General features: G+C 36.9%; 2 protein-coding genes across 3 annotated transcripts in view; one reads left to right on the forward strand and one right to left on the reverse strand.

The window, feature by feature from the left end:
• Positions 1-1,758: 1,758 nt before the first annotated feature.
• LOC148864180 (FACT complex subunit SPT16-like) lies at positions 1,759-3,276 on the forward strand. 2 transcript variants are annotated; one of them, XM_088975272.1, is made up of 2 exons: positions 1,759-1,946; positions 2,222-3,276. In XM_088975272.1, the coding sequence occupies exon 2, from the start codon at positions 2,259-2,261 to the stop codon at positions 3,108-3,110; it is 852 nt and encodes a 283-aa protein (XP_088831398.1). In that variant the 5' UTR covers positions 1,759-1,946; positions 2,222-2,258; the 3' UTR covers positions 3,111-3,276. The 2 variants fall into 2 exon arrangements, with proteins under 2 accessions (XP_088831398.1, XP_088831397.1); XM_088975271.1 differs by having other exon boundaries at positions 1,804-1,946; positions 2,219-3,276.
• A 4,302-nt stretch (positions 3,277-7,578) lies between these two features.
• Positions 7,579-16,816, reverse strand: part of HCF136 (photosystem II stability/assembly factor, chloroplast (HCF136)) — a 36,621-nt gene continuing 27,383 nt past the window's right edge. Inside the window, exons 4-9 of the mRNA XM_088978508.1 lie at positions 14,727-14,859; positions 13,802-13,924; positions 12,770-12,844; positions 10,399-10,514; positions 8,420-8,508; positions 7,579-7,828 (exon numbers count right to left, since the gene is read on the reverse strand). Coding sequence (XP_088834634.1) covers positions 8,442-8,508; positions 10,399-10,514; positions 12,770-12,844; positions 13,802-13,924; positions 14,727-14,859 — 514 coding nt within the window. The 3' untranslated portion in view covers positions 7,579-7,828; positions 8,420-8,441. The remainder of the gene's footprint in view (positions 7,829-8,419; positions 8,509-10,398; positions 10,515-12,769; positions 12,845-13,801; positions 13,925-14,726; positions 14,860-16,816) is intronic.

The raw sequence follows: 16,816 nt of genomic DNA on the forward strand, positions 1-16,816 counted from the left end.
AATATATGATTCAGATCATATTTTATGCAATTCACAAATTTTAATTACTAAACAGTTCTTCTTTTGTTATTTTTATTTTTTGTAAATTACCCAAAATTTTAAAAATAATTTGTTTGGTTTTTGGATTTTTTTCTTACAATCAAAACCATTTAATAAAATACTTTTTTTTTGGATTTCTTCATTTTTGGAAGAAAATCCATGAATCTAGTAACACAAACCATGGTTTTTAAAAACGAACCGGTGACTGAACCCGTTAGGGGTCCAATTATCGGTTCGAATGGTCCGACAGTTTGACCCGAACGATTGGCCCATTTTGAAAAAGAAAATTAAAAAAAATTAGAAAACGGTGAAAACCGTTCGAATGGTTCACCAACCGGTTCAGCGGTTTGCTGACCAAAATCAATGGTTTTGGGGGAAAAAGTGGTTTTGGAAGAAAACGGAACTGGTCAAATGACCGGTTCCCGGTTTTCCAGTCCGACCGTCTGATCTGGTCCAGTTTTGATAACCATGATACAAACAAAAGACATCAAAGATTCATAAAAAACTTAACACCTTTGCATCTTAAACACACAAAAAAAAAAATAAATAAATAAAAATCCATAAAATAAATGAGCCGAAAAATTGACTTTCCAATGAAGCTATCTTACATTTTCAAAGCGGTTCAATCAATGCAGAGAAAGTTTTATTTATATCTAAGTAAAAGAATGGGTCGTTTAATGAAACACTTTATGGATTTACTAAAATCCACCTTATAGTTTGTGTTTTACTAAAAGTTCTCCTATAGTTTGCAATTGGTTTACTTAATTGACCTTCTATTAGATGACAGTGGAGCTTTAATCCTAATTTCCATTTGAATAAATTCTATAAAAAAGAAAAAAAATGAAAATATCATTTTTGCCCCTAGTAAGATATGAATAATTATTCTATTCAACTCTATTTAGTCAATTTTGTTTTTTGTATGAAGAAGTATTAAGGGTATTTTTGGAATAAATAGCCATAGGACCATGTCCTTGAACATTGTTCACTCAATTTAGATTATAATGTTACTATTTTCAGATGAAAAAACTAACACTTGTTAGTGAAAGGTTGATTAAATAACTAGATTGTAAACTATACAGAATGCTTTTAATAAAATGAAAACTATAAAATAGGTTTAAATAAATTCATGAAACTATAGGGAGTGTTATAGTAAATCATTCTAAAAGAATCTACAATGAAGCATCTAACTCTTCCGTTTTGGACCTCCTCATGGTTCATTTGAAAAGCTATCAATCTCAATTTGAAAAGAACAAAAAAAAGATCCATTTACATCTCAAAACAGTTTTCACTTTTGGCAAAAAAACTAAAAGACTGCAAAGAGATTAAAGTTTAATCGAATTCAATTTGACTCAATTTAATTCTAATCAAATTTGACCAATAAAATTCTTCACCCAAACTTTGCTCTCTCTATTTCTATAATCTGCTAGGATCCGGTATGAGTGTAACGTATAAATTTTCATTATTAAAATTCTGCATAATTGATTGGGATTTGGGATTTAGAAAAATCTAGTTTTTATTTTATATTTAACTTTGCAAACTTTTGTTAATTGTAACCATATTTACTGATATTCTAACCGACAGTTACTAGATGATTGGTTACGAGTTGGTTTAGGTACCATACCTTTTTCGGTACCATAGTGGAGTGGATTGGGTTGATTAAACGATTTATTTACTTGAGGACAAAATAATAAATAATTCACCACCATGAATCGTAACTGTAATTCTAATTTCTAAATTACGGCCGGTGCGGCGTGTTATTTATTTGGCGCGTTTTGCGTTCCAACCCAAATCTCCTGCTTCTGTGAGGAATGTCGGATATGGATTCCCAACCCCCAAGCAAGTTTTGAGTCCTCTCAGGAACGTAAGATGAAATTCTAAGTTCTAACCCCCTCCGATTTCCAAAACAGGTTAGAAAGCTCTGCCCTTTTCTTCTCCCCACTTCAAAGATAAATACCTGTTTTTTTTTTTTCCTCCTCCTGGTGGAGTTTTCTGGGTTTCATGTTCATCTCTAATTTCCTGTTTTCTTTCTTTTGTTTTTAATCCTTACTTACCCTTTTTCTGTCTTTAAAATCTGACCCTAACCCTAATTGAAGAAGAAGAATAGGAGGAAATATTTAGTTGTTTCATGTTTGTTTTTTGATACTACTTGTGGGCGTAATTGAAGTTTTCAATTTTGCAGCAGAAACCCATTACCATGAGAGGATTCTAAGCAACACAGCATGAACCTGAGAGCATTCAAGAAGAGATTAAGGTTATTTTACTCGAGCTGGAAGGAAAGAAACGGATCTCTATGGGGTGATTCCAACGTTCTCTTGCTCTGCACACCCCCTCCACCCGCCGACGGTTCCCCTTCCGCCGCCCTTTCCCATCCAGTAACCTCCGCCTTCTACGTCTGGCTTCTCGGCCATGACTTCCCCGACACGATCGCTGTCTTCACGTACAACGGAATCTACTTCGTGTGCACCAAGAAGAAGGCCTCCCTCCTCAAGAAACTGGTGCCTACTGCCATGGAAGTTGAGAATGTCGTAATCGCGATCCATGAGAAGGTCAGTAAAGATAATGGGTATGCGTTGATGGATGAGATTTTACAGGCGGTGAGGGATCGATTCAAGTCGACGTTGCCGCCTTTTCCGGCCAAGTATAATTCCGAGAGTGACGGTAACCGTCCTTTTGTCATTGGGTTGGCCGAGGGAGAGTTTCCGAGATCAGAACTTTTATGGACGTGGAGCAGGAAGGCCGAGACGGATGAATGTAGAACAGTGTATGTAAACAGTGCTCTGTCCAGGTTGTTTGGAGTCAAGGCTGATAAAGCATTGAATGTTGATCTTCATATGAAGGCTCTACCGAAGGGAGTAGAAGAGGCCTTATTGTTGGATGATGAGAGAAGGACTGCTGAGGATCTATCAGAAAAAACAATAAAGTCTGAAAAGGAGGCGGAAGAAGCAAAAATAAGCAAGCAAGATTGTAATACACAATTGTCAATTAGTCTGCCTCGGAAAAACGAGAGAGCTGATGCACTTGTTGAGTCTACCTTGGATTTTGATGACACGGGCGATTGGGTTGTGGTTTAATTTGATTTGGAGGAATATGCATAGAGAGGAAAGTTAGTTGGCTTCTTATCTTTGTATAGATTTATTTTGCCTTTAATTGATGTTAGCTCTCTTCTTTCTTATCTTTTTATTTGATAGTTATTTTAAATCAGTAATAAGAGAAAAAAAGGAAATGTTTATACTGATAGATTGTTCTCAACTCATCATTCTTTAGCTCTTGGATGTTCTCTCTCTTTTTTTTTTCCCTCTACCCTTTATGTGTTATGGGCAAACAAATTCTGTTACCAAAACGAGAGAATTACAATTATGAGATACTGACATGAAGCCGAAGGATCATTATATTTTGGCTGTTTATGATGAAAAATTGTATTTTGGTTACAAGATGAATCATTAAATTAATTAGTAACTATTCAAAGGTGAAGTCAACAAATATTTGACTGCTAGTCACCAGCCTTTTCCATGGTCCCTGGGAGGTGTTCCAATAGCCTTTATTGCATTCTCTGAGCCACTTTATATGGTTGCCTGTTGCTTGCTATAGACAAGGTCCAGAACATTGCAATAGGTGTGTATCATACAGTACGTATTGGTTTTTGAATCCACTAAAACACTATTCACCATGAGTTAGGGGATTTCTAATGTTTAACTGTTGGAACACCTCCTAATGTACCTATTTGTGAAATACTGAGATGAACAAATGAAAAAGAGCATTGCCCATGGAAGCTCACGATATGCAATTTTTGCGTATCATGAGTAGTGATGCTTTGAACCATGGCTATAGTGCCACCAAAGAGGAGCTCTTGAACAGCTCCAGAAGTGGCCCAAGCTTGACAATGCAGGTTTTTAGACATTTAGTTATCTTCTTTTGTGGTGGTGTTATCTTCTTTTCAGATGTTCAATGGAAGTTCCTACTCTCTCTTTTCTTAACCAAATGGATAGCGTCTACTAAGCTTAATTTGCAGAGACTGAATGACTGATCAAGTACATATCAGGGATGCTTTCCTTAATTTAGTACCAGAGAATAGTAGCTTTTATTTTGTTGTTTATTATTATCACTTTTGTGAACCAGGGCGCATTAGTTAAATGTAGTTCAATGGGGCCTATGCTTTTTATTCTTCTTTTTGGGGGGTGTTGGTTAGACAAGAGGTGTATGGACTACATATTGTAGTTGAAAGGAAACTGTTTAGAATTCATATGCAAATGCTTTGACTAGTATCCAGATATTCTAACTACATACTCCAAAAGAAAAGAACTGCATATTACTTATTTTCTTGTAGATCTTCTAATCTACATATTCTGGTTGGGTGACTTAACCATTACATTCATTAAATTTTTCTAGAGAGTCAAGTAAATCTAGCCTTGTGATTGTTTGAATTTGTTCTTTAGAAGAGTTCTGGTTGGACTCCATCTAGGTGATGTAGAAGGGCCTCTTCTACAAGCACCTAGATTATCTCTTTGCAAAGTACCTAGACCATTAGGGTGTGTATGGATCTCATGGACTTTGATGGAATCATAAGGTGAAGTGGAACAGAAAAAATGTAAATTGCTTGTCTATATCCACCTCAGTTTCCCATGGTGCTCTTCAACATTGGTAATGAGGGCTGCAAGAGGAACACAACCAGAGCTGGTAGACTCAGTCTGCTAATAATTGGAAAGCTCATCATAGAAGTCGATTTTCCTGTCAGGACCTGCGATAAGGGCTCCAAAAATAATTTTAGGGTTTTACTCTTTGCATATGTGAAACATCTCTAACCTTCAATACATCCCACCACCAAATGAAGAAGAGACTTCAAAGCAATAGAAGCACATCTATGGTGAACTTTTACTGGATTAGTTATTCCATAACTAAATAGCTCATAGATTTGCCAGGTTATTTTCCAAGAATGTAATCTGCCTGAGGTTGCAATGATTAGTGCACACAGATCAAAGAATCCCACAAGATGAAAATGTTGAAAACATAATTACTTAAATCAGTAGGATGTTAACTTAATCCATTGGTTGAATTCTATGCCTCTGAAAGCTCTATTTTCTTCTGATTCCTTGTAAAATCTGATCATTAGCATACTCTTTTAATAAACTTGAGGGTTTTCTGTTGTTGAAAGAAGGCCCATGCCCCCAGGCCTTTATGCAATGCTACAACATTGTCTTAAGCTAATACTCGTTTAAATTCATAATTCTGGAATTCTTTCTCAATGTGTCACTTTACCACAGAACTAGGATTGGGCAATTACTACCTGTGATCAAGCAAACTTCAGCATCTCCTGAAGTTTTATTATGCCACCTGGGCATTTAATCTCAGCATTTGCTGAAGAAAGATGTTCAGAGTGGATCAGAAGAAACTGATAAAAAAAAGAGTAGACCAGACGAACGAATGCCAGCTGATGGGATGTATTGCATTTCATTTAAATTATGGAACTGAAACAGGAACTCCAATAAACAAAATCAATGAAGGGCATCTTCCATGGGATGTATTGCATTTCATTCCATCTCGGCTTTAACTGGTTGTTATCGAACTGGTTTGAATATGAACATGCAGTCCAAATACCGATCTGGTGGGCAACTCATGGTTGGAACTTTATGTAATTTATATTGGCGTTTTTATTTCTTTAATACTTTTTGATTATTCATTTCATGTGCTATATGTAATTTATATGAACTTGTAAAATTCATTAGGAATTGTAGACTGATGAAAAATCAAATATCAGTCGCATCAAATATATCCTTTATTAATGGAATGGGCCCAATACATGTGATCTGAACAATTATTAAGAGGAGGTCGGCTTTTAAACATTGAATATATGTTTTTCTATGTACAATGCATTGTTCATCACTCATCCGTGGCATCTGACTTGTTTGAGCATTGGCCTAAATGGATTGGATTGGTGGAAATTAGGCTCTGTTTGGATAACCTTTTGATTTTTAGCTTTCTGCTGTGGTGAACAAGATTGAGCCAGAAAATAAAATCACAAAGCCTTAAGGGATTTGTGAGGGCTGAATCTTTGGTTGAGCTGCTTTGGAGAAGCTGCTAAAAGAAGCCTCTAAGGGAATGGCAATTTTCAGTTTTTTACCAAACATTACTTACACAGGCTGTCCAGATGGGGCCCATCTTGCAAAAGGCAAAAGCCAGTAAGCCACCATGGAAAGCCCTCCTTATCGGACACTACATTACATTGGGGCTTTGTGCTTTAGGGCTATAAATCTTTTGTATCCATTCCATGGGCATTGCGAGTTTCAATTTTGTATTCATCTGTATTTGTCAATATAAAACCAATGTGCATTTGAATGTTGGGTGAATATTAGTTTATGTACATCCAGACTCAACTAATGCTTGTTAAAAATCAAGACTAAAGGGACATCTTATTATTGATAATTGCAAAGATCAAAAGATGGTTAAATGTGACCAAGAAATTAAGAACAATAAGTTTTAAAATAATAGAACATGTACAATGTAACACCGAATTAATTCCAGACAAAATGGTGAGATTTAAGCACAGAGGAAGGGCAGACCTATAGAAGACTGCCCTTTTCTCTCTTCACATCTCATTGAACAAATAAAAGCATGGACTAGGCTCAAGTATATGAAGTAGCGAATCAGGAAACGGGATGCCAATATAACAAATTATGACCACTGAACTGGCAACTGTTTCAGTGCTATTTCAGCAAATTCATCCGTTCCTACACCATCTAATTTGTAAGTAGTCGAGTGTAAAAGATGGTAATCAGTCCTCCCTCCATAAGCGAGATATGATATGAAGATTAGTATGAATTTGTGGGATCTGAGCTTAGGCTGATTTTTCATTTTTGGCCTACGATATGTGGTTGGTTCCACCAGTATGGTGGTCCAAACCCAAAGGCAATGCCATTTAAATTCATGAAGTTCACGGTTCGGAATTCTGAAGGAGTTACAAAAGCTTTTAGTTGTTTGACTTTAACCTGCTGCATCAAAGGGTGGAGATCTCAGTGATGTTTCAATGTCCCCATCGATGCTGCTATACCCATACCCTTGTTCTGTTTCTTTTCCGAATCTATGCAGGCATCATTTCAAAATAATCGATCTATTATTTGTTCTTAATTCATTCAAGCTCTGAATCCTTCCCTGTAGTTTTTCTTTTCTGTAATCTGAAAATTTAAAGCAAATAATCTATCGGCATCCCTGCCATCACCAGCTAGTTTTGTATAATGCAAAACCTTGTTGTATACGGTATTTCAAAACCAAACTTTGTATTTGTACTCTTCCCAAACTGAGCCATATGGATGAAAGTAATCGGTATTAAATAGATGACTAGATATGCGTTTTCAGGTCCATGTTCTCCATTACATGTAGTTTAGACGATCAAGCTGAATTTGTCTCCGGTATAAATCAGGTCACATACTAAATTACTAATGTCACATCCTCTGTCTCTCTCTCTCTGATGCGAATAGAGATGCGGCAAAAGAAATTGAAAAAGCAAAAAATAAGAACGGAAAAAATTCAATTTTGGGGCAAAAGAAATTAATGTAAAACTGGGTTTTTAAAATTTAAAATATTACAACAGTCACGCGATGTACATGTTACAAGAATAAATTTGAATATTACATTAACTTCACAAATACAAAACAACTGTTCCAGATATGGTTGCATCATACCTCTGACTTGAAAAGTAGAAAAATGGATATGCTTCCAAAATTCAACAGAGCTTTTCCAGATATGTTACATCACAAGAACCGACTTTTGATGGTACAAAAATGTGCAATTGGTAAACCTGCACCCACAACACCTTGTGTCAATGACTTATTTAATGCAGGTTATTGCAGTGTCTCAGACAGTGTGGTCAAGATCAAGCTCTTACATTGTCTAATAACTTTGAAAGTTCATCATCGAAACAGTGATAACTATCCTTCTATAAAATAATACTTCCAACTAGTAAACCATTTTGTGAATTGACCATCAGTCTAGGAATTATAGTGTTAGATGGTCCTAATCAAACATCAATACTTTAATATTTGTCTAACTGACAAGGGAACATCTCTCTGATCCAGATAGTCCAATCCACTCCACAACCCATCAAGCTGGCCAAGGCCACAAGTCAACACTGATTGGAAGTACTTAACCATCTTAATAAAAGAACTTCAAAAGATGGTTAGATTCAACTGTCAGCTGGTTCTTTAGGATCAACTATCATCAATTAAACCATGAAGAGAGCCCTCTTATAACTCAACATGCAAATGCATATACACCACTAACTATTCCATTAGGTTCCTTGCTAAAAGGTAAAATAGTAGGTACTATCAAATTTTCTTGGTGGAACGGTTGGCACTAGCAAATTGACGACTCAAAGAATAAGTTTCCATACATGAGGACATTTAGCTGTCAAATCATCCAAGGTACCGAAGCAGAACACCATCATTTCCCAACACAAAGCCTTTGTTATCGTTAATGAACCTGCAGAAAGAGAAAAATCAATATCAAAGAACTTGTAAATGAAGATGCCACACACGTGGTTCAAAGGCCGTGAACGGTTCAGAATGAACCATGAAGGGATAGGCAATGTGAAATGTACATATGCAGCTTTCGCCTATTGTAACTCATAAAAGATATACCATTTTTTCCTATCTTATCAGTTGAATTCATTTATACACATATATAAAATAAAGGGTAAATCTCTTAAACCAGCCCTACTGTTCACGAAGATGACAAACTGTACCCTTAATATTGTCTTGCGGTACCGCTAACGGAAGGAAATGAAATGTCGAATTTGCCCTTCATTATTTATCAAATTTTCAAAATAATGAAGAACCCCTGATTTCCAATTTTTTCGAAGCTTTACTTGAAAAAGAAATCTGTGCCCCGCCCAAGGTCAGAGCAATGGCGGATTTGGTGGAAGATAAAGAGCCAATGGGTAAGCGGGGTTTGCTGGGAAATGCAACAGTTCTTGCCTCAGATTCATGGGCAGAGAAGGAAGTCAGCCATTCACGGGTAGAGAACAAACTGGTAACGGGCTCGACCCGCTCAGCCCTGTTTCTGTCGCTTCCGACACGGAGAGCATGGCTTTGGAGAAGCCGTTGGTTTTGCCAGATTTTCTTGCTCTTTGATACCGCGTGAAAAAATTCCATGCAAGCTCATTTGCAAGACTTTCAATCTCTCACAATGTCCATCTCTTCCGCTTCGCGTTGCCGTCGAAGGATCAAGTCCTGGGATTATCAGTAGGGAAGTGGGCTACCATAGACTCACGACGTCTCTTCTGCAAGACTTCAATCTCTTTGATATTGCGTTGTCGTCTCTTCCGCTACCATAGACAATAAGCTCTGCATTCGTGCTTACACCCTAACAAGCTCAGTCGACGAAGTGGGCTACTTTGATCTTGTCGTCAATGTCTACTTCAAGGGCATGAACTCTAAATTCTCCAATGGAGGGCTCATGCCACAGTTCTTGGATTCTCTCTCCCTAGGCTCCATCGTGGACATTAAGGGTCCATTGGGACACATCGAGTACACCGGCAAGCCCAAGTTTGTGAAGCGGCTCGCAATGCTGGCCGGAGGGACTGGAATCACACCCATCTATCAGGTGACCCAAGCAGTCTTGAGAGACCTAGAAGATGATATGGAGATGTGTGTCGTGTATGTGAATCGCACCGAAGATGATATATTGTTGAGAGAGGAGCTTGATGGGTGGGCGATTAAAACCATCTTCATATAAAATCCGCCAATCGTTCATTCATTCTTCTTTTCTTCTTCCTCTTAGTTCCTCTTCTTTTATTTTCTCTGTCGGCGGGTGTTAATAAACTCCAATGGTGTTACAGTCGTCTACAGCTATGGCCTACGAGGATCGATGAAGTAAAAATGAAGGGAGTGACCTCTCCCACAGCGGTGAGATTCACATTGTATCGGAGAGGGTGAAAGGGCGGTGGAGAGGGAGGGGAAGAGGTGGGATGGTGATGAAACAGGGTCCTCTTCTTCTCCTTCCTCCATCTTCATCTCTGTTAATTGTCTTCTTGACGGTGAACAAAGAACTACCACCGGCGAAGGGCTTACTCATCTGAACTGAATGCCTGGAGACTGAGCACTATTGTTGTCACGATGGCAAGCCACTGCAACTTTCGAACGGAAAATTATCGGCAAGGGAGTTTTAAACAATTGTCAGAAAACTTAAGGTACCAGAAGACAATACCTAAACAGTAAGGGCACAGTTGTTAATTTCGTGAACAGTAGGTATAGTTTAAGAGATAATGGAAACCAAAAAAGCTCTCTAGTAGGATTAACATTTATGATAACATTAGCTTAACGATCAATAGGAAAGAAGAAATGTCAAAGGTTCAAAAGTAATAGAGCGCACTTCACTGAATATAGATTTGCAGCAATATTGTCAGCTGCTTTGTCGCGGATCCATGTCTTCCCACCATTTGTGGTTCTCAACAGAACCCCACTGCCTCCAGCTGCCCAGGCTTCATCCTGGCACACCATGAAACCATTCAGAATAAGCTGCAGATAATCTCTGGTAAAAGTCAACTTTCATTTTCCTAAATACTTCAGCATGTGAAAAAGGCCATTACCCAGCGTTGACCCCAGCTATCTACATGTAAAATTGTTTCATTCTAAACTGTGAACTTAATAGTATTTAATTGTTTTTTTTTTTTGTTTAAAGAAATCAATCAAAAGATCTACTTTCCCTTATTCTTGTAGGTTGTTTTTCTTATAAATACAAAGTTGCAATGACCATTGAAGGATTAAGCTTATGAGCAATATTATGAAACTTTGGGGAAAGGTGATTGAGCAGTTATTAACATGAGACTAGTGTATCAAAAAGCCAAATTGGATTCATGCTAGGACTAGCAACTATGGCGACAATCTTTTTACTTGGGAGATCAATAAAAACTTAGAAAGGGGCTTCAGGTAAGTAAATTGAGATCATTAGGGATATGTATGTGAGAACTCAGGAGGGAGAGATGCTTTATACCAAGGGTCAGCACTACTCTAAACCTTTTTGCATTAGTTATGGATGAACTAACTAGCCATTTATAGGAGGTCCCGTGTTTTGCTGATGATATAGTATTGATCGACAAGACCTCAGATGGGATGAATGCAATGTTAAACAACGAGGAAATGCTTTAGAATTGAAAGGTTTCAAGATAAGTCAAACTAAGAATACATGTATTGTAATTTTAGTAAAAAATATTAGTAACCATGATGGTACAGTTAAGATTGATGATCATAAAACACAGCGAACTACATATTGGTGGAAGTGGAGAGGTGAGTCAGGCTTACTATGTAACTTGCATATACCAATGATTTTAAAAGGAAAATTTTATAAGCAATTATAAAACCAGCCTTCCTATATAGGATAGAGCGTTCAGCAATGAAGATACAACATATTCAAAAAATGAATGTAGGTGAGTTGACAATGTTGAGATGGATGAATGAGTTCAAGAAGACTAAATGGATTTCTAGGGGGTATGGATGTTAGAATTCAATAGATCCAAAGGATGGCTAACAACATGGCTGATGCTTTGAAAAAAAACAAGGGGTTAGGAGAAATCATATGTATTGGGCTCGATTTTAATTTTCTTTGGTATTGAAAAAAGCTGTTTTATCTCTAATTGTACTTGTACTTTCTTTCTCTTCTTTAATCAATGAAAGTTGCAGCTAATGATAAAAAATCATTGAGTTGGATGAATGGCAGAACTAGAAAGGAGAGATTAAAAAGCGAACACATTATAGAACAATTATGAGCAGATCCAATTAGTGAGTGCAAGTAGAAGGCTCTAAAAGAGCAATTGGAAGACCAAAGGAACATGGTGTAAGTGGTATAATGGCAGGAAAGGGTTTATGTAGCTGACTAGGGGTGTGGGGTGATAATGGGCCAGGCTTTTAGGCCTATGAATTTAAACATATTATATTTAAGTATATATGATACTTGATATAACATATAATATATTTGTGTGTGTGTGTCTACTTTATATAAAACAAAATAGCTCAGGGTATATACTATATATACACAATTACATATACAAATATATTATGGGTCGGACTAGAAATGATCACCCCTATAGCTGACCCCAAATATTTGGGATTAAGGCTGAGTTGAGTTGTAGACTTGCAAGAGTAAAGAAAATGTGTTTGTTCCTAAAACAATTCACTGGGCTAATATTTGTTAAATGAAACATTTCATTGGGCTTGTATTTGTTGAATGATTGTATATCTGGTGGCACCCATGAAAGAAAAAAGCATTTATTTCTATATAGTTTTCCTTATGCCTTTTCTTTTATTTACTATTTAGTAATACATCCTAATTTAACAATGGATATGGCACTGAAAAAAGTGGAATATGGAAGAGGATTCATGTAGTTAACCCAATATAGTTGGGACAAGGCTTAGTTGACTTAAGTAAAATTAATGGTAGATCCATCAAATGATCAGACACCTGGTGGTAGTCTGGAAAAAAAGGAAAGTAAACGTGTTTTGTTTCTAAAAAGTTCATTGGGCTAATATTCCGTTAATATAGAATGATGGATAATAATCATAATATCATTGAGGGTACAACTCGGATAATTGACTTTCTCTTCCACAACAATGAGTGAGGTTGCAGGTAAGAAACCGCGTTTTTTATCCGTGTGTATGGGTACATACACATTATGTATGCATGCATGTATTTATTTATTTTAGCTGGACTTAATATTACCACAGACTAAGTTCAATGCATATGTTACCTTTGATCGATATCCAACATCAAGAATGCCAAAACCACGACTTTGAACTGGAACTTCTTCAAATTCCTCTGTTATCTGAAGAATGGAATGATAAAAATTTTCAGGAAGAAAAAGAAAAAAAAAAGGCACAATCTACAGCAGCTACTAGTTGTATTCTAACAACTAGAAAAGGGAATGGTGACATGCACTGTTACATTTATAGATAGAAATCTGATGGATGCATTAAACAACATTTATAAATATAAAAGACAATATTCTCACTTCCTCCTGTTCCTGGAGGGCAGATGTTGTCACTGTGAAAGAAGCATTTGAGATTATTGTATTTCTTTTCTCCATGAATAATACAAAAGAATAAAAGAACTCCATGAGCAGCCTTTCAAGGGGAAAAATCTAGTAATAAAGGTTCACCAACTTATTGCACGTCCCTTTGCATAAAATATGTTGAGTTGTTCTAACAAGAGAGAATCCCATGCAAGGTCCATTCCCTGTTCTTTTTTTTTTTCATTTTCTTTTAAGATATTAGTCAAGTTTTTAATCCAAACCAATATCTTTGCACGCTTTTTATTTTTCTATTTTTTCTTTGAAACTGGTTCAGAGGGGTCGGTTTAAGGCTGGTTTACCCCCTGAACTAGACGAAACCCCAAAACACCCCCTGTAGGGGTGTTTCGGGAAGCCCCCGATACACCCCAATATGTTGCGATATTTTGATCCTTGGTCCAAACTTGGAAGCATATGATTTGGATCAGGCTATCAGTGAAGAACCCAGGATTTTCAGTCAGAAATCAACCTAATAAAGTGTTGGGGTATAATGATGGAAATCATTCAGATTATAATTCTTCAGAAAAAAAAGGAAAAAGATCATTATTTAACTAGCAAGATGAAACCTAGATGGGCAGCCCAGTGCATGAGGCTCACACCAATGAGGGAGCAGCTCTAGAAATATCCAAGCATTGGTAACACATACGTGCAGTTCATCAGAAATTAGAATATATAGATCATTTCACTTAGCAGAAACTGTTGTTTTTTACTTACTCCTGTGCCTTTGCTGAGAAAAAGGCCACCACCACGTACAAGAAGCCAGAGACCACCATCAGCTCTCCAGCCCATATTCTGGATTCTCCTTGCAACTGCCCTGTTATGTGGTTGCCAGTATGGCTGCAAGTTATGAAAAGGTGAGAAAGGCTTTAAATGATTTACCAATCCCATCTGACACAGGTAACCTAGAGTAACAGTTAGCTACAAAAGGGGGAAGATGAAAAAAGAGGGGGAAAAAGAAATATATGACAGTAAAAAGAAGTCATAAAGTAACTGTGCAAGAGAGGCATATGAATGACTAATCAAAAAAAGAGAAGCGTCAAAATGAATAAGACTATCTTTACCAGATGCAACAGAGCCCCAAGAAAGAGCAAATGTTACATTTTGCACTTAGGTTGAAGTGGTAAATAATGGGATTTGGCCAAAATTGCTGCAGACAAAGGAATGAGGCATCTGACAGTCCTAATAGGACCCACATGAAATTTTCAGAGACGCTAAAGATTACACTACCCCTAGATTAACATTCTTTGTTAGTATGACATCTGCAAATAGGAACCAAATCTTAGTTAACTATGGATTCTAAAACCTTAATGGAAGCTAACAGCTAGACATCATTTTGAATTGATCAGATCCAAAGACTTGTTTCTTTTGGTGATTACATTTGGTGTAACAGGTGGTAATATCAATGCACCACTGTTCACCAGAAATCCCTTTCATAACTCAGTGCTTTTTAATAGAACTGATTGAAAGACTTATAAAAGCTACAGAATCATACTACTTTTTTCCTCAGGTGAAATAGTTTTTGTATTAAAAATCATCTTAATATTGCTACCAAAATTTTAAAATTTTCAACTACACACCAGAAAATCTATCGTTTGCTACTTCAGTCCATTCAAATGCTTCATATAAACACAAAGCTCACCTGTCCAGGCTCCCAAGTTAGATAGAAATTGCCACGGCTTGAGACAGCAACATAGTTCCCATCAGGAGAGCGGTTTACTGTATTAAATGTTCCAGTGTAATAGCTTGCACCACTAATACCACTAGAAACTGTTCTGAAGAAGAGAAGGAGATTTATTAGTTTGTAGGAGGATATGTTACTAACTGCAAGATGATTATAGCTATAGTGCATCTTTTCTAGAAGTGAAAGCATTAAAAGAATACCATTATTTATAATAACTGGACCGGGTAGAAAGGAACAACTCATTCCTTATTTCTAATATGATAGTCTTTTATCACATTCTATATACAAGAACAACCCAACTAAAACCATAGATTGTATAGGAGAACAAAGTTCTTTTCTTTCTATTTTATAAAGTCTAAAGGAGAACAAAATCTAATATTCTAATTGCAATTACCAATTAGGTAAAACAAAAAGCCTTTTCAGGACATAGGGAAATATTGTGCAAAATGAACGTCTAAATGCAAGCAAAAATCACAAGTAACAAAGGTAGTGAAGGTCACAAATCATAATTTTAGATGGCAAAGTGGAAAGGGAAGTTCAAAGAGAAATGGTTATTATGTATAATTTCCTTGGGATTCACTAGACTCAGCATCAACTCCAAATAAAATTGCATACTTTCAGACTCTGAGCTTGCAACAACTTTCCTTGTATGTTTTTGATCAGTAACAGAAAACTTTCGTTAATTAAGAAAAAGGTTTAAATACAAAGGTGGGGGAGGTAAACCCTCTTACTTCACCCCCAAAAGGAAAATTACAGTGTAGCCCTGTAGAGAGACTGGGCCGAATGGGCCCTAATATTTGTTTTATGTTTAAGTAGTGTTCTATCTGTTTTATGAGTTAATGGGCCTATTAATCTCTTTTTAATTTCTTTTAAGTTCTTGCTTTGCTGGCCGCCCAGTTAAAGGATAGACTTGTAATTAGCATAATTTATTAAGATTAATAAAAGATTAGTGAAGGGAGAGAGAAACCCGTCAAACTCTCCTCCTTTCTCTTCTTTTCCATCTTCTTCTTCTATTCTGCTGTAACCTTCTTTTCTCTCACTTTTCTTATTTTTTATCAGTTTTATATCAGATTTGAAGGACAGATTCACATCTTGGTATCAGCGCAGTTCTTCCTCCTCTTTTCTTTTTCCTTTTTTTCCCATACACCCTTCGATTAGAAGAGTGCATGGAGAGATAGGTTGCTGATCAATCAGAGGACTATTTGCCTAGTTGGTAGAGAGTTTGGGGAGTTAAAATATGGCTGAAAATTGCCAAGAATTGAAGCTGTAATTTTTCTGCCCAAAACCCTAGCCGACTAGAGATATTTCAAGTTACAGGTTAAGGAGAAGGATTGGGTGTGGCGCTTAGGGTTTGGGAGGTGTAGTTTGATCCTCAAAAGTGTGCGGTTGAGATTTGAAGAAGGTTGTGAAGCTCTGGTAGGAGCGGCTACTTCTTCTCTCTTCCTCCCCGATAGTCGGGTGCAGGGAAACCCTAGTTTTTGAATCTCTAGGTACTGTGCTGACCTCAATTAGGTCTATAAAGACTGAAAAACTAGTTTTTTTATTTTCGTTTGATCAATGGAGCAATTTGGAAGTGAAATGAAGCAAATGCCGGTATCCGGGGTTGGCCCAATAGATTCCTTTTTGACTGGTGTGACCACAATTACACTAGATGGAACCAATTATCTAGCCTGGGTACAAACCATACAGGTTTATGTTTGTAGTAGAGGTAAACTAGGGTATCTCACAGGTAGTAAGGTGAAACCTGCAGAGACAAACCCTGCATATGAGAAATGGATGCAGGAGAACTACACAATGATTGGGTGGTTACTCAATTCTATGCAGCCCCATATAAGTCAGCATTACCTCTGGATGACCTCAACCAAGGAGATTTGGGACAGTGATAAAGAAACATATTCACAGAAGTTAATGTCACAAGAGCCTATAAGCTGAAGAGTGATGTGAACAATCTGAGACAGGGGGAGAAGAGTGTAGTAGTTTATTACTCCATGTTGAAGTCATTATAGCAGGAAAGTGATGTTATGGAGACAGTTGTATGGGAGAGTACT

This window comes from Nelumbo lutea, chromosome 3, assembly GCF_056320005.1.
Source record: "Nelumbo lutea isolate HS-2025 chromosome 3, American lotus-T2T, whole genome shotgun sequence".
Lineage (NCBI taxonomy): Eukaryota > Viridiplantae > Streptophyta > Magnoliopsida > Proteales > Nelumbonaceae > Nelumbo > Nelumbo lutea.